This window comes from Acanthaster planci, linkage group LG10 (genome assembly GCF_054643075.1).
Source record: "Acanthaster planci isolate LZ-2023a linkage group LG10, COTS_SCS, whole genome shotgun sequence".
Classification (NCBI taxonomy): Eukaryota; Metazoa; Echinodermata; class Asteroidea; order Valvatida; family Acanthasteridae; genus Acanthaster; species Acanthaster planci.
The window spans coordinates 1,683,014-1,704,102 of record NC_141786.1 but is presented as its reverse complement, the minus strand read 5'-3'; the positions used below and the strand labels follow the sequence as shown (position 1 = coordinate 1,704,102).

The 21,089-nt window shown below is 41.6% G+C and overlaps 2 protein-coding genes across 4 annotated transcripts; one reads left to right on the top strand and one right to left on the bottom strand.

The window, feature by feature from the left end:
• Positions 1 to 1,817: 1,817 nt before the first annotated feature.
• kat7 (lysine acetyltransferase 7) lies at positions 1,818 to 14,913 on the bottom strand. Its single transcript, XM_022242816.2, has 11 exons — positions 14,757 to 14,913; positions 12,811 to 12,964; positions 12,097 to 12,348; positions 11,713 to 11,838; positions 9,353 to 9,528; positions 8,212 to 8,418; positions 7,107 to 7,379; positions 5,445 to 5,585; positions 4,967 to 5,060; positions 4,463 to 4,609; positions 1,818 to 3,557 (listed from the first exon to the last, which is right to left on the bottom strand). Exons 1-11 carry the CDS (start codon positions 14,769 to 14,771, stop codon positions 3,346 to 3,348), a joined length of 1,797 nt encoding a protein of 598 aa, XP_022098508.1. The 5' UTR covers positions 14,772 to 14,913; the 3' UTR covers positions 1,818 to 3,345.
• A 76-nt stretch (positions 14,914 to 14,989) lies between these two features.
• On the top strand, positions 14,990 to 21,060 carry abhd10 (abhydrolase domain containing 10, depalmitoylase). Of its 3 annotated transcripts, none has more exons than XM_022242853.2 (6): positions 14,990 to 15,071; positions 16,021 to 16,211; positions 16,877 to 16,996; positions 17,763 to 17,880; positions 18,571 to 18,714; positions 19,260 to 21,060. In XM_022242853.2, exons 2-6 carry the CDS (start codon positions 16,021 to 16,023, stop codon positions 19,587 to 19,589), a joined length of 903 nt encoding a protein of 300 aa, XP_022098545.2. In that variant the 5' UTR covers positions 14,990 to 15,071; the 3' UTR covers positions 19,590 to 21,060. The 3 variants fall into 3 exon arrangements, with proteins under 3 accessions (XP_022098545.2, XP_086998436.1, XP_022098546.2); XM_087142310.1 differs by having other exon boundaries at positions 14,994 to 15,064; XM_022242854.2 differs by lacking the exon at positions 14,990 to 15,071 and adding an exon at positions 15,079 to 15,376.
• The last annotated feature ends 29 nt before the right edge of the window (positions 21,061 to 21,089 follow it).

Below are 21,089 nucleotides of genomic sequence, written 5' to 3'. Positions count from 1 at the left end.
ACCAGCCTGGCTTGCAGGTCAAGAATAGAAGCGAACTAATTACCGACTTGGCACAAAGTCTTCTGTAGCGTAAGCATACCAGCCAACTTCCCAGGCAATTTGTCAAAAGGATTTAACTGTATTTCAGAATCTTTGTCACTGGTCACCATTTACAGGGCATAGCCACGCCCTTTTGCGGTCACGGTGAGCGTGTACTGTGATGGTTCTGGACGGCAGCTACGGTTCCGTGCAGGCCCTCCGTACAAACGTGATCTTTTTCAACAAGGGACATCAGGAATATCTAGTGCAACGCCCATTCTTCATCAAAGCCTGAAGTTCGCCCCAAGTTTATTCAATAAGCCGTTCTACCCTTGAGTGATATGTGCACGCTATTTCCATGATAATTGCCCCCCGGGTTTAGTTTGTCTAAACATGTATGCATGGTTAATTAAATAAGGATATATGACTGGTGATAAAGGCTACGCACCTTCTCGTTTTAGGGCTCCCCAGTCAGGCCGAGTCCCAAATCGTATACCTGCTAGTTTAGGTACGACTTGGGATGGACGGTACTGGTGACCAGTTGCGGCCAGACGCGTTACACAGACGCTGCCACCAGATTTGGCCAGTTCTTGGATGGGAAATATTTGCCGACACAACCTATTAAACCACTCTAGTGACTTCATACTCCCTAGAAAAGTGTCGATTGATCTTAAGAATGTAGAGTTAATGATTACGCACCACTTTAGACGTGCTACGGGTTGGTGTTCTCTAAATTTCTCGATTTGCCGTGCAGTGTTTCTTATCGATTGTGACAATTGCATCAAAACACCCTTTTCATTTCGATATTTTTAAAGCGTCTTATTCGTTTTTAAAATATACTCCTCTATTTTTATATCAATAAAAATTAAATATGTTCAAATAACGATATCATTGACAGCCACGTATAACATACTTTGCAAATACTTCCCAGGTGATATTCCAACTGCGTGTATTTTCTAAAAGAAATATTTTCCTACAGTGACCGACGTATGTCAGTGACTACGTATGTAATACAAGGTTGTAAACCTTGTTCCTTTGAAGGGACGGAGAACTGTTTCCCAATTAGCCTCTCGAAAAACGTACTTAGTGGTGGTGTAAAAAGTCCCCATCTCTGTCGTGGAAGTCATATCGACAGCAACTCCACAGCTAACCTATACATTTAAATCCATTTGGACTTGTGATGTAATAAAGACAACTAATGGGCCTATAATCCACTGAGGGTATCCAGCGGGGAGGGGACTTCTTAAAAAAAGTATATTCCATAGGTAAGAAAGTAATGGGTATGTTTATCAAATGTTTTTACCAAGCCCTAGGAAAGCAACACCGTAAAATAAAAGCAACGATTTTAGGACAGTATTAAAGGTTTTTGATATATATTTTTTTTCTCGACCAGCATCATGTTGAATATGCCCAAAGCCGCATTCACTTTTGACTCCCCCCCCCAACAACAAAAGCTGGATATGCCGCTGCTGATGGTGCCGACTGCATGTCTCTGTGACTGGATAGTAAAGCGGCTTGATGGCCCAGGAATGAAGTTTTTACATGCAGAGTGTAGAGCCAACGGTGGACAACGGGAATTTATCTCATGGTCCTAAGCATGAAGAAAAACGCTTAGTTCTCTTGTGCAATGAACAGAGTTGAGGGAGGGACGTGGTGTCGGTTGGGGGAACGTTAAATTTGGCGTCCTCGCCCATTCGAATCAAAGAATCTCCATAATTTTGTAGTTTCACCGTAACTCAATCTGTGCGGAGATTTTACATTAGCACAAGGATTTTGAAATAAAAAGGTTGACAAGGTAATACCTTCAACAATGTATGATTTATTTAAATTAAAACCCTCTTGTAAAGGTCTGCTGTCTAAATTTGCACACACTTCCTTACACGACCACTGATACATTCACCAACGGCAAATACACGATGGATCTCTAACCGCGTTCAGTTGAAGGATTTTGCAGGCGATCCTTGAAGTAACAAGTACCAAATGAGTGATATGACGAAGCCCTTCCCGGTGACTTCGTCCCGAACATGGTGACTTACGAGCCACATCGAAAAACACGCAGAACGAAGCCTTGAAACAGTATTTCTAGATCATATCTCGAAATTCTAAATAAAAAGCGACAAACAAAGACAAGTCGTCATTGATTCATTTGTTTTAAGGGCTCAAACAGTTTTGGTAACTTGTAGTGAAACACAACCATGCAGGTGCCGCCTTTTATTCAAAACCGAGAAAGGACTTAGTAGCTTGTAACATCCATTTCTTCCCGACTGAAAGCTACTCTCCAAAAATTGTCCGTGTTTGCCACTTAATTAGACCCCAATTCATCGCTGTGATATTTCAAAGACTTAAGTACAAAGCACTGCTTATCACAGAACATACCACGCACAGAAACAAAGTAACAAGATAAATTACCAATTAAAAATTCAAATGGATAGAGAAAGTTTGGAAAACATAGATTACTACGAAAACGCCATACATTGTATACTGTTTGCTACAACAGTTCCTGACTGACTACCTGCTTGAGTTTTTCCAGTAAATTTGTCCCCGTTAACAGCAGTACAGATTTGGCCTCTGGATTTCAGCAGTCTAAGCCAATATCACATCCCTGTAAAAGATACCATCTGCCCACAATCTCTGAAGCTATAAGCCCGTCCAAATTACATGTATATAGCTCTGGCTGGCTATTTCACACAAGTCTGTGGGGAATGGGGGTTACTGCATGAAGCCTTCCCGACATCTGCACTACTTCAACTGTGCTGTTGGCTGGGAATGTGATCAACAACGTACACAAATAGGGTAATCCTCTTGGCCAATGGTTCTTCAAGCAAAGTACACCATGTATCTCGAACTAAAGTTGGAGAAATAACAGTTTTTAACCCAAACCTCCCCGGACACATAAAAGCCAAAATAATTATGGTTTTGCTAACTGCAGTGTCATATTCTTTAAATGTATATTGACATATCCTGGCAAAGGTATAGAATAGCATAGAAGATGTTATCTGGACAGCGTTTAAGCATCCGAACAACACTGGCTGATGAATGATTACCATAACCACCACTTGAGGTTTCCTGTTTGTTGTTTTTAAAGATTCTAACATTCTTATCTTGTTAAGCTTTCCGGATGTTAGCTTTGACTTGCCAACATGAACTTGCAGTTTTGCAGTGCATTTTTACAGGGTCATAAATAGCCGAAATGTACATCATGGGAATAGCCTCCTTAGGTTTGGAGACTGAGAACTATCTACTTCATATGTCAGGCCACACAAACAAACCACCCCCACATCAGGGAATGGACTGTCCCTCGTGCCTGCCACTCACGCATGTGCCCCTTCAGATGGTATCACCCACCGGGGGTGTCCACTTCAGGTAGACGGGATCGATGGTCTTGAGGCTGTTCTTCTTGGCAGCTTTGCTGAGGTACTGATCGATGAGGTCCTGGCGTTTGAGCACCAGGTGCTTACCCTTCCAGTACTTGAGCATGCTCAGGGATTGCAAGGTGCTAACGATGTCATAAGGGTTGATGGCTGTCTCTTGGCTAATATCTGAGTAACAGGTGGATAACAAAGCAAGCAAAACACCTGTCATATATATTTGGAAGAGCAGATTGATTTACTTCCAATTAATGTCTCAGACACAAGTGAAGAACAAAAGCAACCAATAACTGCCTGGTAAGTGCACTACAAATGCAGTACATCTATATCTAAACTAAATCCAATGGCACTAATGGAAAACAGTACCGGCAAAAACCTTTGCTTATGAATAAATTTTGTAGGCATGACTAACAGCTATCAAAATCCTCAGCCTACTCTTGGCAAAGATTGCATAAGCAGGCCATTTGCACCCATTATGGGATGTTCATTCAGGATAGGATTCGAGTTGACTGATGCTGCGTATGCCACTTTAATGTGATTCTCGCAATTCCTTGGTGATTCTGAGAGGTTTCTCCAAAGTTTGCTTCCATTTCCCTCCTGGGCCTGGGGTTTGCATTCTTCATCAGGAGTGAGATTGGAATGAAACATCCAGGAAGAAGTGCCCCACAGTAGCACAGGGTCTATGGTATACACTTTTGTTTGCCTATTAGGCACCTCTGAAAATACCTATTTCTCGTGTTTTATATCAAATTTTATGTGTAGAAACATCTTCATGGTAAACTCAGGATTTTCAAGATATTGAAAGGAAGTTTTGAAAAAAGCTGAAATAAAAAAATTTCAGGTGAAAAAAAATGTTGAAGGAAACTCCTGACAAATCAAACCCCTGATTCTCCATGAAGTTAGTTCAAAAAGTTGAGACCCGCCAAACCAATGCAGCATTATCTACTTTATACTTATCCAATTATCAAACACCAGATCAAACACTGACCCATCTTCAACTGGCTCTTACAGTGAATATTCAAAACTGGTTGTGAAGTTACATGTAAGGGGGACAGGGCCCTGGTTTAAAAACGCACCCTTGATTGAGATTTCCCGGCCATCATACTTGCTGAGGTACTTCAACACTACGTCCTTCCAATAGCTTCGGTAGCTGATCAACCCTAAGTCTGATAGAGGCTTCTCAGGTGATCCAATCTTCTCTTCTCGTTTAGACAGTAAGTAACCTGCACAAATAAATCATAAACAATGTTCAGAAATAACCACAAATACAAAGCCAATGACTCATTGTAAACTCAGTGCATTAGGTGATTTTTTCCCAGTATTAATAAAGATTTAAAAACATCAATTAGAGCAAGTGTATTCTTTGCTTAATGTTTTCAGTTAGTAAATGACGAGTATAAGTAAAAGGCTTTTGAAAATAGCTACTACAATCAACTTAGGGCTGGAATAATGAAAAAAAGGAAATGACAATATGAAAGTTTTTATTGGTCAATTTATATAACCACTGTATTCAAAGTAATTGTATTGCTTTTTGGTAAGTATTATTCCATTTTAACTACAAAGGCAAGAGTTGGACTTACTGAAGTCTATGATCATTTTCCCATAACCCTGTCGCATGAACTGTGGTAATGTCAGGATGCAGGAGACGTTGTAATTCAGGAATGAATTCTTCTCCTAAAGGTTAAGAGACACAAGATTAATATGTTTCCAGCTTGTCAATGCTGAATGGGGTACAACGTGCATGCAGTCTAACAGAGTCCTATAGAAGGGAGTTTACATTTCTTTGACTTGTTAGCAAGTCCAAGGTCCATTTTCCTGTCGTATCACATGAGGCATCACAATATCATACTTTTCTCCCTTAACAATATACACATGCATGTAACTCTTGGGTCTTTCAACTACATGTACATGTAAGTCTCAAGACGAGCAATACCTGTGATATTTCATGCTGATTTATACCAAAATACAAATACAAACAACTAAACAGCAATACAGGAGGCCAGATGTTGCTGGCTGAAGATACTTTAATAAACAAAATAGGAAATGTGAAGTCAGTACCTTTGAGAAGTAGCCCACTATATGACACCCTGTGGGGTCATTCAGAGTCATGATATAAAACAAGAAAGGTTCCACGTCGTAGTACAGAGTCTTGTGGTCCAGAAACAACTTGGCAAGCAGACAGAGGTTCTGACAGTAAATCTGAAAGTATAAAAAGACAAACCAAACAAAATCAATGAGAGTTCTCTCACTTTGGTCATTTTAAGCACAGACCCACATTTAGTGATGGGTTTTGAGTGCATAGTAATCTCATGTCCCCTTCTGAGTACATTTGTACCTTCTAGAGTCCAGTGACTAATCCCTACATAAGAACAGTCATAAACAGGGTATACAGTGATAACGAGCAGCTTTTGTCACTTTTCATTTTAACAGCTTGAGACTACGCCAGACTGGATTATATGTGGTAGAATTTTGATGGACTTGCAGGGACTTGTGGTGGACTCGACTACAACTAGTTTGGAGGAAGCAGATCGGAGCTATGATGAATACCCGGAAACTCAAAAAGCTAACACAAAAATAAAAAAAATAGTTCAAGTGTTTGGTTTTTATGTACGTAGCCTGAAACCATCACAGGAAATTTTGAAAAATGCCCCCTCTAAAAAAAAACACAATATCTGGGAAAGCAGAACTTTTCCTCATTAGTTCTGACTAAAATGAAATCAACAGACTTCCTTTGCTTTGCATCTCTCTGAAGGTTTCTGGGAGTCAAGGTTTTGGAGTAAGGGCCATAGGGAAACCAGTACCCACTTCTATTCTCCCATAACACACACATTCCTGCACCAGACCTTTGGTGTTAAAATTATGTTTCACGATTGATAAAGTGATATAAAATAGACATTGGTCAGCAGTTGGGCTAACAAATTTAGGTACATAGTAGGCCTACATCAAGGAAAAGACCAGGGGCATCAAGGCAAGACCAGGGGTAACAAGGCGAGACCAGAGGCATCAAAGCAAGACCAGAGGCATCAAGGCAAGACCTGGAGCATCAAGGCAAGACCACGGGCATCAAGGCAGAGACCAGACACATCAAAGCAAGACCAGGGACATCAAGGCAAGACCAGGGACATCAAGGCAAGACCAGAGGCATCAAGGCAAGACCAGGGACATCAAGGTAAGACCAGGGGCTCCAAGGCAGAGACCAGGGGCATCAAGGCAACTGTCACTGATGCCTTCATCAAGCTCCTACCCTGTATGAATGGTAACAGGCATAATATTTGCATGTATATACCACGCTCATAGCTTTGCTAGGATCGAGGATAAACAGTACACCATGCAGCAAGTTTCCACGTCCCAGATTTTTGGTTCAGAAAGTTTGAATGAAACATTTATTTCAATGCTGTCATTCTTTAAAATAAGCAAACATGATTCACATAACTTGTACTGAGTACATGGCCATTAACTTGAGCAACATGACATAATGTATCATTTTACAATTGATAAATTAGATGACATCATTTAGGTTTAAGGTTAAGCAAGAACGCTTTAGTACCCTAACCTATGGAGAAACAAAGAAAACAAAGCAATCTAACATCCTAGGACAGACAAATGACGAACAGGACAAACAAAAACAAGTGTGAAACAACACCGCATTAATAGAGCACAAATAAATATGATTTAAGAATATGAGCCAAGCAACCGAGTTCTTAATTTCTAGCCTCTTACCTTGTTTTTCTTTCCGTCAACCTCAAAAAAGGAGATGTTATGCTTCCTGTAGATTTCGTCTCCTGGAGGGTGCCTCCATACACACTTGGCCGTGTGCCGGCGTAGGATGGTTGAGCTCTTCATGTACTTGAGACAGAACTCACAGATGTAGAGTTTGGGGAGTCGGGCGTATTCCTCTGGGTAGGGGGAGCTGTACCATGTGCCCAGTTCAAAGCGACCAAAGTCAATTTTTTTCAGTACTCCATCGTAGGGCATGTTGTTGTACTCTCTCTCCTGATAAGAACAATTAGGTTCGGTTGAGGCAATAGGATGTTTGAAAACTTGATTACCAGGTACATGTATGTTTGGTTATGAAGAAAAATAGGCCAGTAAAAGTAACGATTACCTGACCTAATACAATTCAATGAGGAAGGTAGTTCACATACCCATCAAAAGTCTTCCAGTCAAGTCAAGCGACCATTTATTCAACAGAACCTTGACAAACGTTCTTCTCTGTAACAGTACTTAAGGCCAGGTAAGTAGCAGAAACCTCGTCCCCCCTTGAACATGAACTTTGAGAATGTGTTTTGGGTGGTTCATCTCTTCCACAGCAATTTCTATCAGGATTAATACATACTCCCTGTAACGGACAGTCCTTAGACACACTTTTTGTTCATCTTTGGACTACATGTATTATTAAACTAAGATGAACTGTTTGAAATTGTTTGGGGTTTCAGAGTATGTACATGTAGAAGTGCACTTTCATTGCACATTTCAAAAGGTCTTCTGAAATATCGTGGGCGCTGATGACATGATTTGAATAAAAGACAATGTTCATTTTAAGTTTTTTGGGGGGTCAAAGCGAGCACCCAACACTTTCTCAGTGAAGATTCCAGAACATGTTTATACACTAATCTATGGAACACTGAGGTTTTCTCTCGTGAATGTGGAAATTTGAGGTAGCATAAAAAAGGAACCATCATACCTTTTAAAATAGAAAACCAAACTTGAAAAGAATGTGAATGGGAACAGAAATGTGCACTCTCAAGAGCCGCAGTAAACTAACTGAATTCCATGGACACTTTAAAGATAATACACTGGGGAAATATTTGTAAATCCTGCGCACCATTTCTTCCGAGGCCCTGATCTGGGCCTGTCTGAATAGATCCATGTCGTACTGTGATGTCAGCCCATCCAACAATGGCTCTCGGCTCTTATGGAACTCCTCTCGATGGTTCCTGTTCTTCTCCCTCTGTTCAGCGCTCAGCTCCTTCCGTTGCCTCCTCAACTCCAGGACCTGGTACTTCTTCTGCTGTTTAAACCGAGATTCACTCTGCCTCAGGGTACGAGAAACAAAAGGCGTGATTCACCTGTTTCTCTTACATCTTCTCTCTACCACTTGGGTATAACATTTGATCGTTTCTGAGAATTTTCTCAGGTAGCCACAACTAGACATCAATACTGGTACATAGTTTATGCTAACCCATGAATTACTTAGCTACAGCAAAATACCCCAACACGTATGCACCTGTAGCAACCACAAGCAAGCACCTGCCAAGACACTCTGTAGATGTATGTGTTCATACATGAAAATATTGGCTAAAGTAATCATTGTGCTGAAATGCCATATGCCTGGGTTTCGTCCAAACAAGAATGATCAGGACACAAATCCTGAAACTCAGGCAACACCATGACACTGATTTGGCCTGTGTAGCAAGCACATTTGGCCTGTGCAGCAAGCTTAATAGGAAGACAGGATTTCAGGAAGGTCCAAGAGGCAGCAAAGATTGGCTGAAGGGCACAGGTGCATGTATTAAAAACAAAAATACACGTAGGGTTTTAGCTGAGATCAAAAAGGAACTTTGGAACTGCCTTTTAACGATGGGCCCTCAGCCATTTGCCAAGTTTTCCAGTTAAATACAAAAAGCAGTTTGCTTATGGCAAAATGCAGAATTCTGTGTCCTTGCCTATGGGTGATATAAGTTGGCTTATCTGAATTCAACACTGATGTGAGACAATTCAAATTTCAGTATTCACTATGATAGAACAAGCTAGGCAATTCCTCAAATCCAGCTGTCCAAATTTTCAAACAACTTGAATATCATCCACCATTTTACAATCGAAATTGGACAGTAGAGTCGAGACGACATTACTAAAAAAAGATTAAATTCCCCCTACTAGTATCCACACTCCACTGATTCAAAGCTACAAAATGATTGACAAATTACCACATTTGGAAATGATTTTGTTACAAATGATCCACTCACCGACTGACGGAGATTTTTCCCAGCGAGGTCTTGCTCCTCGCCTTCTTCCTCAGCCTTCTGCCTGGCCTTGTCTGCCCTAGTCTCAGCCCGTGCCTTGCACTCGGCCAGGGTCATATTGTGATAGATGGGACAGCCCGAGACAGTCCGGTGCTTGGTGAACTTACCCGTGATGTGGCCTAAAAGGGAAATAAGCATGCATAAAAATCATAAGCTGCATTCACCAGTCGGCCATCTTGAATCAGAAGCAAAGTAAGAGCTGTAATAAAAAGGTTCAAGAAACTTGACATGCATGGGACCAAGGCTGATGCAGTAGGGCCAAATGAGTGATTACCATCTTTGTATTCTGTTGGGTTATTCCAGCCTACTGATAAAAGTCACATCACTTTTACATGAAATAATCAAGCTTCCTCAGATTTCAGAAAGCTCAATAAACCAAATGAAATCAGGGAACAATGATCTACAATGACGATGTCATAAACAGAGTGCATGGACTGAAAGCTTGGATTCTGTTCAAATAATTTGTAATGTAGGCAATCAACTCCAAGCAGGAACAAGAGAGGGTGTATTTTTATATGACCGTGACGGTAATTTGGCACAAACTCATGCATGCACAGATCTTTGCACATTTGAAACGAGAGCACTGAGCATGTGCAACCAAGTTCTGTTTGAACATACAGTCTTAATGTGTGTGCAGTGCATGCACAAACCCAGTTGAAATACATGTACTTTCCATGAGCTTGTCTCTCCAGTGCCGGTCAGGTGAACCCTTCAACTCGGTGCAGAGAGAATCTACCTTTATTGAATAGACTGAAATAGCACAAGACTGGACAACTGCCTTTATTACAGTTTTCTGAATTTTATTTGCAAAGTGCCATCAAGCAAAAGTTTCTACCACTCAACCTTGGTCGTCAGCGCAACAGGACGAAGTTGTAATGGTTAAAAACTAGTCACTTGATTGGTTGGGATTGAAAGGGCAACTTGGTCCCAGGAAAGTAAGGAGAGTGTTATGTGACTCCTGGTATCTCTGTTCTGATTCAGGCCCTGCAGCAAATAACAGGCATGCAACTCTTCAATTTGAAAAAAAGAGGAAAATATTCTTGCATACAAAACTGGGTGTGCGCAGCGCGAAGCCAATTTGGTGTGGGGTCCAGGCCTGCCTTAGGGCCCCGGAAAATTTTGAATTTTACATGCTCTGTGGCCCCAGTTGAAGTGAAATTGGAGTGAAAGATATAAAGCTTTTTATGGCATACTTTAATTAAAAATACACAAAATGCTTCTTATTTGTGATTCTTTTTGAAATTTTTATTGTGAGAGGTACATTCTGTGAAATAAAGTTGTGACATAAAATTGATATTCCCACCTGTCTAATGGATCTTCTGTTGGATGTTTTCACCCTTTCTATGTGATTTAGTCTGGCTCTCTTGGTGACCTTTGCTGCAACCTTTAGTGCTCTTTTTTTGGACACTGGCGTCTTGGGATGTTGCAGTGGGTGCTGTGCAGTGGCTCTTTGATCTGATATCCTTCCTTTTGGAAGTCATTTTGAGTTTTGACACATGAATGATCGACGATCACGATGCACGTTGACAACAGCATTTTTTCAACGTTTGCGGCCAGCCACGGAAGCGGTACACTATCCATATAACAACGTATTCATAAACGCCAGGAAAAAATGCAGCACCAGACTATTGGCTTGTCGTCAACAGAGGGTGCTCTCACGTATGGTGCTGAGTCTGTGTCCTGCACTTTTTAATGCATTTTACGCGTGCACAAAACAAGGGGCCAGACAAGGTTTTAGTGCTCATTAATGTGTACCGAAAAGTGGAACTCGGTGTGCGCTACGCTGGCGCGGCCAGCGCCACAGCGCAAACAGAAACAAGCCCAACACGCGCATATTATTTTTGTGCGGACGGATTTTCAAAACACGTCGGAATCCGCAGAAAAGTTGCATGCCTGATATAAGGGTACAAAAAACAAAAAAACCATACACAAGAGCCAAATATGCGGCGTACTTTGGCAGCCAACTCTGTTGGGATATTTAAATATGACAACAAAAGATTCTTCTGAATGCTGAAAAAAGTCAGAATTTAGCTTGCTTTGAAACAAAAGGCCTAAATGTAAGTATGTCTTGATGACATGACACTTTGTCTACATGTGCACTTTCTTTTGGATCCAGTGGGGGCCACCAGTTCACTGAGCAGCCTACATGTAGGAACGCACTCACATCAGTAAAGCGGTCTATTAACACACTACAGAGGCTTCTTTGAACAAGAAATTTAGATCCTACGTTCCATTTCACTGCCTTGATACTGCTGTGAAAGGGTCAGAAACACAAAGACAATTTGTTTATTCTTTCTAGTTACCGAGAGAATCACAGCCTGGTACCGGACACTTGAGTTCCATGATATCCAATGACCGTTGCACCTGTGCCACAGCTATGAGCTTGCTTTTCCTCTGTCTGGTTTCGAACTCCGCATTCAACACAACACCTAACGGAAATGACAAGCATGTGACACATTACACTGTACTTATTGTAAGCTTCTATCACATTTATATTGTGCTTTGTATGCCATTCCATTGAAGTTAGAATAAATTCTTTGAAAGGTAATTCTTTTCTCGCACACTGGCTCAGAACTGTAAGCTCAAAAAACATCTGAAGGGTGTTAAACGTGGGAGATTGGGCGAGTTTTTTCAACAGAAATACCCAGGGAATGGCATGTTTCTGAAAAACACCAGCAAAACCTCACCTGGTTTTCCTGGTGAGCGGCTAAGGTTGACATCATCTGTTTTGGCTCTTTTCTTGGGGCTATGCGTGGGGCCCGTCGATTCGTTGGACTCAGCATCTGAAGTCCCACTGTTGGCCAGAGGATGGCCACGCTTGCGCTTGACTGGTGTCTTGGTGTTACTGTCTGTGTCGGAGCTTTCGGCTGAGTTGGAGCCACTGGAACCCCTCTTGCGCCCTTTGAGAGGGGACCTGCGTAGAGGCTGAACTAACAATGCTGTTGAAAAATGTTGAACAAAAAAAATCAATTAGAGAGACCATGTATCAGGGAACCCAAGCAAGGTGTCTCAACGGGGCCCATTAAACATTCCTATAACATTTCAGTTGCCTGGCAGGCCTGGGAGTATGCCGAGTTCTCAGGCCCCAATGGTTAATCAGAGAACTGTCTCACAGGTGCCCATTTAGACATGTTCTCCTGGGTGGGGAGATACAAGTGGCAGGAAAGTGACTAGTCCACAGTCACAACAAATCTTGACCACTGTATGTGTAACAGTAGGAGGAAAGAATCTGACAGCAACATTTCAAAATAATAACCAGCCAATCATTTAGCGGAACTTACACTGACCCACGCAGTAAATGTACTTATGCTGGCAAGACGGCTGGAAGACAGACCACTGCTTTCTTGACACCAAACAACACAAACCTAAGGGTGTGATCCTTGGACTTCCACCGTCATTACCTTGATTCGTAGCTCTAGTCTGCATCCGTGTGGATGTCCTTGTCACTCTCCGGTTCCCTGACTCCTCATCGGTGCTGGACAGGTCAATTTCTCCCGAGCTCTCTGACTCTTCCTCTGACACAAACTCTGAGCCAGAGCTGCTGTCTTGTCTTGGCTGGAAAAAGTAGAAAAATTCAAACACCTGATCAAGTAAGGCTATTTGATGAGGCTAAGGCTGTAACATACCAGACCACAGAGGGCGCTAGTCAGTCACTCCTTTCGGATAGTTCTCAGAGCTCACGTTGGAAATAAAAGAGTAGCTGAAGTTGTCACCTAAATGCAGGTCGTCCTTGCTCCATAATACACCCTCCACACATAACAAAGGCAGGATGCGGGAATGCTGTCGCAATTGAATCCTGGAGAAATACATGTTCTACAGATAGATAGATGCATTGACGTGAGTGGAGTGAGAAACCAGTGCCACGCAAGCACACAATGACGTGACCCCATACTGTAGTATATTACTTCATGTCAGTACACCACACACAAAATGTAGAGTGCGCCCTCTGTAGCTGTACATTGAAAAAACCACGTTTCCTATCAAAGCAGCCTTTGTCAACCTCGTGTCAGTGTATCACTGTCAGTATATGTTATACTGTAATTTGGCGACGAAGATGGGATTATTTGTTCGAAAGAGGTATCCCCAGTGCCACTAAAGTAGTGGGAAGAATTTTGTAGAAACACTATGGCTCTCGTGATCGGGAAAATAGGTGAATTTCACGAGGGAGAAGAAACTTTCGAATGCTACCTAGAGCGACTCGAACAGTTCTTCGCAGCTAATGCCATATCGGACGACCGGGCAGTGAGTGTGTTCTTAACTGCGGTCAGGGCTAAGGCCTACGGTCTTCTCAAGAACCGTGTGTCACCAAGTAAGCAAAGTGAGAAAACCCTGGAAGAGTTGAAAAAGATTCTCAAAAATCACAACAACCCAAACCCCTCACAAAAACTTCAAGGTAAAAGAATCCGGCAACATGAGCAGTTCAAGTTACGGATATGTTATTGTATATCAAAGCCTATTCTTTCGGCAGGAATTAATTATTCTTCGAGTTAAGCGTAGTGTCAGGTTAACCGACTTTTGAGTTATTGAGATTTTACTGTACGGCCTATATAAAGTATGTAATCATGCTGTACATGTACAGATTGTACGTAAACTAATCATGATCATGTACAGTAGCTCAGAGTTAATAAGAATCTTCATTCTTTCCACATCCCAAGCTGGTAATGGTCAATCTGACCGTTACACAGTACCTGGTCTAGTGGTTAGCACGCACAATGACATACATCTTGACACGTCACGATACACTCCCAGCTGGGTTCGATCCCAAGCCAATCTTTCTTTCCTTTTTTTTTTCTGTACCCAACATGCAAATGGTCTGATTCTAAAATTATGAATACAAAGTCACAATAGTTATGGCAAAGAACCAGACTAAGAAAAATTGTCACTGTAGAGTAAATTTGGGAAGGAGTTCCACACGGACGCCACTCATGCCACTTGACACCCTGCACACAAAAACTACGAGACTGGTCTGAAAAAGAGTTTAGTCAGTCAGGTCAGTAAATTAAACGAAGTCTCGGGGCGATACTTTCATGTACGGATGCCACCAGAAAGCAATAGGCATTGACAATAACCTTCAAAACCAAACTTACTATAAACATGACACGATTAGCTTTAAGTCTAATGTGGGAAAGCTAGGTGTGTGAAAATGTGACTTTAAGATCAAATTTTGGATATACACTTCGTGCGGACGAATCCGTATATGTCGGAATTACACGGATAACGGCAAGACCACATAGGCCAACTACATGTAGCACGCAGACAATCTAAACGTTAATGAAAGAGAAAATGAAAAAGACCCCCAAAATGAATCGATTCCCAGCGGTTAAAATAAAACCTCGGTTCTTCTTACCTTTCTTCTTCTCATGTTGTGTTCTTTCACCTGGCTCTTAGAATCAAGACCAAATAAAATATTAATTATTGTTATATTAGGAGACGGAAACTCTTGGTCTTCCCTCACAGGATGAACGTGCGAATTGCTGTATGGCGCGCGTAAACGAATCCGGAAGAATTTCGAGGTAGTCTGGTAACTGGCAAAATCTTAACAAAAGCCTGCTTATGATATAGAAACTAGACAAGAGGAGGCGCGGTTTCGATCGTCTATTCTCGCGTTACTTTATGATAATCGATTAGGCCTTCCACATCATGTACCGCATGCAGGTAGACGGTAACTGTGTTTCCTATTTTATAGCTCCATGGTTTGATGTTCTTTTTCTGTTCAGTATTTTGTAATCATAGGTTTATTTGTTTCATCGTCAAGTTTACACTGATTTTGACAGCGTTTCCTTGAATGCCCCAACTTTTTCAAATGCCCTGAGAGAGCTCTAACCATGGTGTTGTGGTCGTGTGTTTACTAGCGGGCCGCACCGAGACCGCTTTGACCTGCCCCTGTACACACATGGTACAGTACACGTGGGGCCGGAAGAAGTACTAAGTCGCTTCTCTGGAAGAGCGATCGCCAGCCCATTGCACGTAAAGTATTTGATACAAACTGCTGGTCAACGTGCCCAACTCGGAAAGATTTATACATCAACACCCCTATCAGTTACATCAGTTTGGGAACACTGAAATCTTTCCAAATAACTAAATCCAGTTGTGTTCAGAATAGGGACAAATAATGGGCACATGACATTTTAATTTATCAAAAAATCTTCGTGAAGTCATGATGGAGGAAGGAAAAGTGTTTTCCTTCTCCATGGTGCAATGCAGGCACTGGCAGCGGAAGGGGGGGGGTGCCCCCCACACTTTTGCAGGACCTATAATTGGGTGGGGCTTAGATCGACTTTTTAATGACTGATGCCTGATGGTCTAACAGCTCCCCCCCCCTTTGAAAATCGTTTTGCTGCCGCTGAATACAGGGCAACAAATTTCAATTTTTTTGTGTGTTTCACCAGTTTTAGGCCTACTGAAGTAAATCTGGAAATGTCACATTTAATTTTAGGAGGGGCCAAAGTAACCATGCTCTGGTCTGTTTCGGTTAATCAGTGCAAACATGTCCAGGAGAAGCCCAGTGAGATGGACAAGATGGACCTGTTGGACCGATTAATGAATATAATCTGCATTCTTCTGGCCAAAATGACGCTACTACGTGAACGTTTCTATTTTTCCTGTTGCAGATGAACATTTACAGACCTGTGGTACAAGCAAGGCACATTTGCAAAGAATTTCTGGCATTACCTTCCATATCTTTAAGCCAGAGGTTGTGTGTCTCAGCCATGAGCAACTCATCGGCTAATGATCAGGGAGCTGGCGGGGCACCGGTTATCCAACATCTTCACAGACAAGGGAACAATACAGTAGCCTACAGGTGACACAATGCAACCATGATGTAGTTTTTCTGTCTCGAAATAGGGTTGTTGAAATTTAACAGCAGGAGTGGCATAACGACAGGAAAGGAAGAGAACGGAAGGGCACATGCCCTTAAGCCTGTCACCCACCTGTGTTGCTTCTTCCTTTTGAATTTTGAAACGTAAACGTTCAAGCCACAGTCCTCGAAAAACTTGTGAACCTGTTGGCGCCCCCTATGAAGTTCCACTCTGGTAATTATGTCATTGAACATGTTGAATGAAGAACACCTCACCTCCAAGTGGCCCAATTTTAATATTTTTTTTTTTCATTCTCAAAGTGAACTTGTAACACTGCAAAATCTTGTCAGGATGAAAATTAGGATTTGAGTGGGGATGATTGTTTCAAGTAAAATCCATGGCAATACGGATGATTCACAATAGTGCATCTCCAAGTTTGCAATGCGTTGATCAATCACAGTGTGCGAAATCTGTTGACCCTTTCCAAATGCCATTGGGTGGACGGATTTCATGTTGCGAACTCTTGGAGGCACACTATTGTGACTCCCCTGTATTGGTTCTTTTCACTGTTATATGTAGTTATGTTGGCCCAACTCTAATGATTGGCATTAAACAGCTAGTAATTGGTGACTTTGTTTTGTTTTAATTCCTCATTTTTCTCTTGCAGACACACTCCTGGGCAGAACCCAGGGGTAGTGTTTCTCCCCGGCTTCATGTCAAACATGAACGGGGGTAAGGCAGTAGCATTGGAGAAATGTTGCCAACAGATGGGAGTGGCCTACATCAGGTAGGTGGGGTCCCAACTTTGCCCACTGCTCCAACTTTATCAAACCTGTTTGTATGAGCTTTTCATCTGGGTTCCGGAGCGACTTAGAGACACAGAGATCATCGCCAGTCAGTCCCTGATGGTACACAAACAGGGATGGCGACAAGTGGCAAAGTTGAAGTTGGTTTGTTATACCACATACGGGACTACAGATGCTAGGCTTTAAATACAATACAAACTATTCTGGCTGATTCCTTTTTTTTGAAACTTCAGCTTTCACCTGGTGTCTCATCAAGCCTTAGGCAAAAATTGCTGTTGACAGGCAGTTTTTGCGTCGTACCGAATTTACAAACTCCCACTTATAACATAAATCTTCAATAATGATGATATTATGGGGAGATTCTGTTCAAAGCTTTGGCTACAATGGAAAGATGGGCTCAGATAGGACCTGCTGGTACCTGGTCTGTACTGTCTATCTGTATTAGCTGGAATGATTTCTGGGTATCTTATAAACACCCTGTTGGCCGTTTTGGACACCTTGTTTTTTTTAAATAGTGCATATGTAAAAGCATAAAACCTTAGCAACTTAAAATTGAACAGCCTGGTTTTTTTTTCATTTCCTGGCCAATATATTCACCTATAGTTGTCAAACATTGGCTAAAAAGGCTTGTCTTCATCGAAGCCATTGAAACCCAGCCGGAGAGTAACTTTGCCACCTCCGGCAAACATCATCAGTAAGCAACATATCTCTCTTTATCGATTGTACAAATTTGTTGACTCTTGACAGGTTTGACTACCAAGGCTTAGGAGATTCCCGTGGGCATCTCCAACCTGGAGGGAAGGCTTTTGATGTTTGGAAGTCAGATGCCTTAGCAGTACTCGATGACCTTACATCTGGACCCCAGGTAAAAATGCCTAGAGTTGCCTTCTGCTTTGCATGCGTTTGCTTTTTTAGACGGTTCTCAATCTTTTAGTGAGCTTGCTTTGTGTTTCAAAAACTCATGGCTCATATTGATGTCTTGGAATGAGTTACACAATTTGCACTGTGTTTCATTCGTACATGTGCTGAAATATTGCACTTGTTCAATTATGCTCACTAAAACACAACACCATAGCAGAGAGGACCGGTTAGGGAGAGGGGGAGGGCCTGTTGGCCAAGCTGTAAATCTTAAAGAGCTAAATCTTCTTGTTTTAACGATTTCGACAACAGATCTTGGTGTGTAAATGAGATCATAAGTCATTGTTGATATACAAATCCAAGATTAGTCCAAATTACCTCCAAAGCCCAGATTCATATTGAGGATCAACTCATTAAACTTCTTTGTCACAGTTTGCCACTCTGTGTTTTAAAAATACAAGTGTATGTGTGATAGAAATGCATCTGTTTGTGTTTGTGTTTATTTCATTGTCAAAATATGACAAGTAACAAACTTTTTAGCAATCTTCTCATCTTTCTTTCCTTTATCATTAAAAATATGCTCACAGATGTTTATGTTTATGTTTTATTCTCCAAAGGTCTGCCCATTTTCCTCAAACCAATGAAAAACAATGATCGGACTTGAAGTTCTTTTGATCGTTGTTACAATTCCATGTAGATCCTTGTGGGTTCAAGTATGGGTGGAGCCTTGATGATACTCCTAGCTTTGGAGAGACCCCAGAGAATAGCTGCTCTCATCGGTGTGGCTACAGCGGTGAACTTCAAACAGCCTTTGAGCTACACTGAAAAAGATAGATCACAGGTTGGTGTAAAAGTTTTGAGAGTATTTAACCAAACCGTTTGCTGTGGTTGAGATGAAGTCGCTGTCAAGTTGAGTGTTATCTAAATCTGTAGCATGTATACTGTGCATGGTGTCAATGACAACGCCCCAAGATGTAAGGGACTTGAACACAAGTCTATACACAGGTGAGACCAGCACGGATAGATCGATAGCTTTTTAAAATGTTCAAATATCTGGGATTGATAATAGCCCTACAGATTGCCGTCATATGAGAGCATGCGTGTTCTGAGCCTGATAATGTTGATATAGGGATTAGCTGCTTTTTGATTATTTCAATTTAAGGGTTTTTTCACAGATGTGCTTCTCGTAAATCCATTTTCCAATAAACATTCAAACATGTAGAGTGCTGAAAATTTGAATGATTTAAATGGTTTCTCCCGTCATTGAAAAGATTCGAATTAATTCTAATATACTGCCTTTTTTGTGCCGTTGTCTTTTGGATTATTGCCGTAAGGGGGAAAAAGTCGGATTAATCAAAAAGTCGCCGTTTTTGTTCTGCCCCAAAGGAAGCTGGTAACCCAACAGCAGAGGAAGTGATGTATGTGACACCACAAGATTTTGTCGACAAGCGTTACCAGCGATGCTTGATGGAGGATCAGTTGCAGATTACCTGTCCTATCAGGTTACTACACGGAATGAAGGATGGCACGGTGCCATACATGACATCATTAGATGTGGCGCAGAGAGTAGCCAGCAAAGACGTGGATGTGCTGTTGAGGAAAGATGGCAACCATCGCATGTCGCAAGAGGGAGACTTGCTATTGCTGACCAGAACATTGGAGACACTTGTGGAGAAAGTCCGGACTGATTCCATTCTTGGTGGAAATAAACTGTAGCTTTCTGTCCTGCTCAATCCATAATCTGCTATGAGGGCCAAAGACACTTGTGAGCAGGTTTTAAAAATTATCAACTAGCCATTTATTTGCTCTCATGTGCACGTACACACGGGAAAATGACAAATATAGTGTAATTTGGCCATAGAATTGAAGCCCTGACTGTTGGAACAATGCTCTTGGATAGGTTACTACCAATCAGTTACTTGCCAAAAGCACATACATGGCAAACTTAGTATCAACGTGGATGTGAGCGTGATACCACGGCAGTTATGGCATCTTGGCAGATTAGTCAATGATTGCTCATTCTCAGTGCCCTACAATGCTGGGATGCTGGTTTCTGCTAATTTTCTCGAATTTCTGATTGGTTGACTATCTGCCTAACCAATGATGATCTGATGCAATTATGTGTATTCCCAGAGTGCTTTGCATTCAAGTGTTTGTTAAAGAGATTATCTGTGTCCTACAGCTAGGTTTGCTAGACCTCAGGCTGTCAGGAGAACAAGGGAATTACACAAAGATTTACTTGGTCTTGGTTCCAACCTCCCTTTAGTTTATTCCGCAATCACAAACCATGCCACCATTACAGGGCACTATCTCCAGACAAACCGCTATCACCTGAAGGTCGTGCATATTTTGTTTGATCTGGGGCGGCAACAGACTATGGTTTCAATGGTTGGACATGCATTGTTCATATCACATGAGTGGTGATTGGCAGAAATTATGCAAATGACCTTCAACATGCTGCTTCATGTTCATAACGTTATTTTTTGAGACTGAAACATCATGCAAACATGGTTTTCCCAGACACTCAGAGCCAAGTGCGCCATGTGTACACAAAATGTATTTTTCTGTAGCCTGCTGGCCCAGCAGTCCAGAACTTTCAAAGACGGTGCAGAGATAATCAAAGCCATGGGATAGATACAAGATGAATACTTGTGTGGTAATTGGTGCCTTAAAGGCGTGTCACAACCACATAGACGGCTTTTTATGCAGAAAGTTTTGGACCGGAGATGCCATTTGTTTTTCAGTTCTCTTTTAAGTGATGTCATGAAGTGGCATAAACAACTGAAGATTCAAACGATGCCTGTGATTTACTCCCCGGAAATTTTGGGAAGAAACAGTGACAAATGGAATGTCCAAGACCTTCGCCTAAAGTAAAAAAGGAAACAAATATAGTGCCCTCGTAGTAGCTTGAACCATGAACTAATCCATTTTTGCCCAAAGGAGGAATGGAAAGGTCCTGGAACCAAGACTAAGATCTGGTGACATGCACTGTGTATGTTACTTGTTACTGTGTTATTGATTTTATGTGAAGGTCACATATGGTAAATGCTGAATAAAAGCAAAAATGTGTGACTATGCCTTTTAAAAGTGAACTTGAAGTGAAACAGGATTTTATATTACAGTTGTTAAACATTAAAATGTATCAAAAGGAATTAGTATTGCAAAGAAATACAAAAGTACAAAAGGCCTACTGGTTTACAGTTTTGTTTTTTTGTG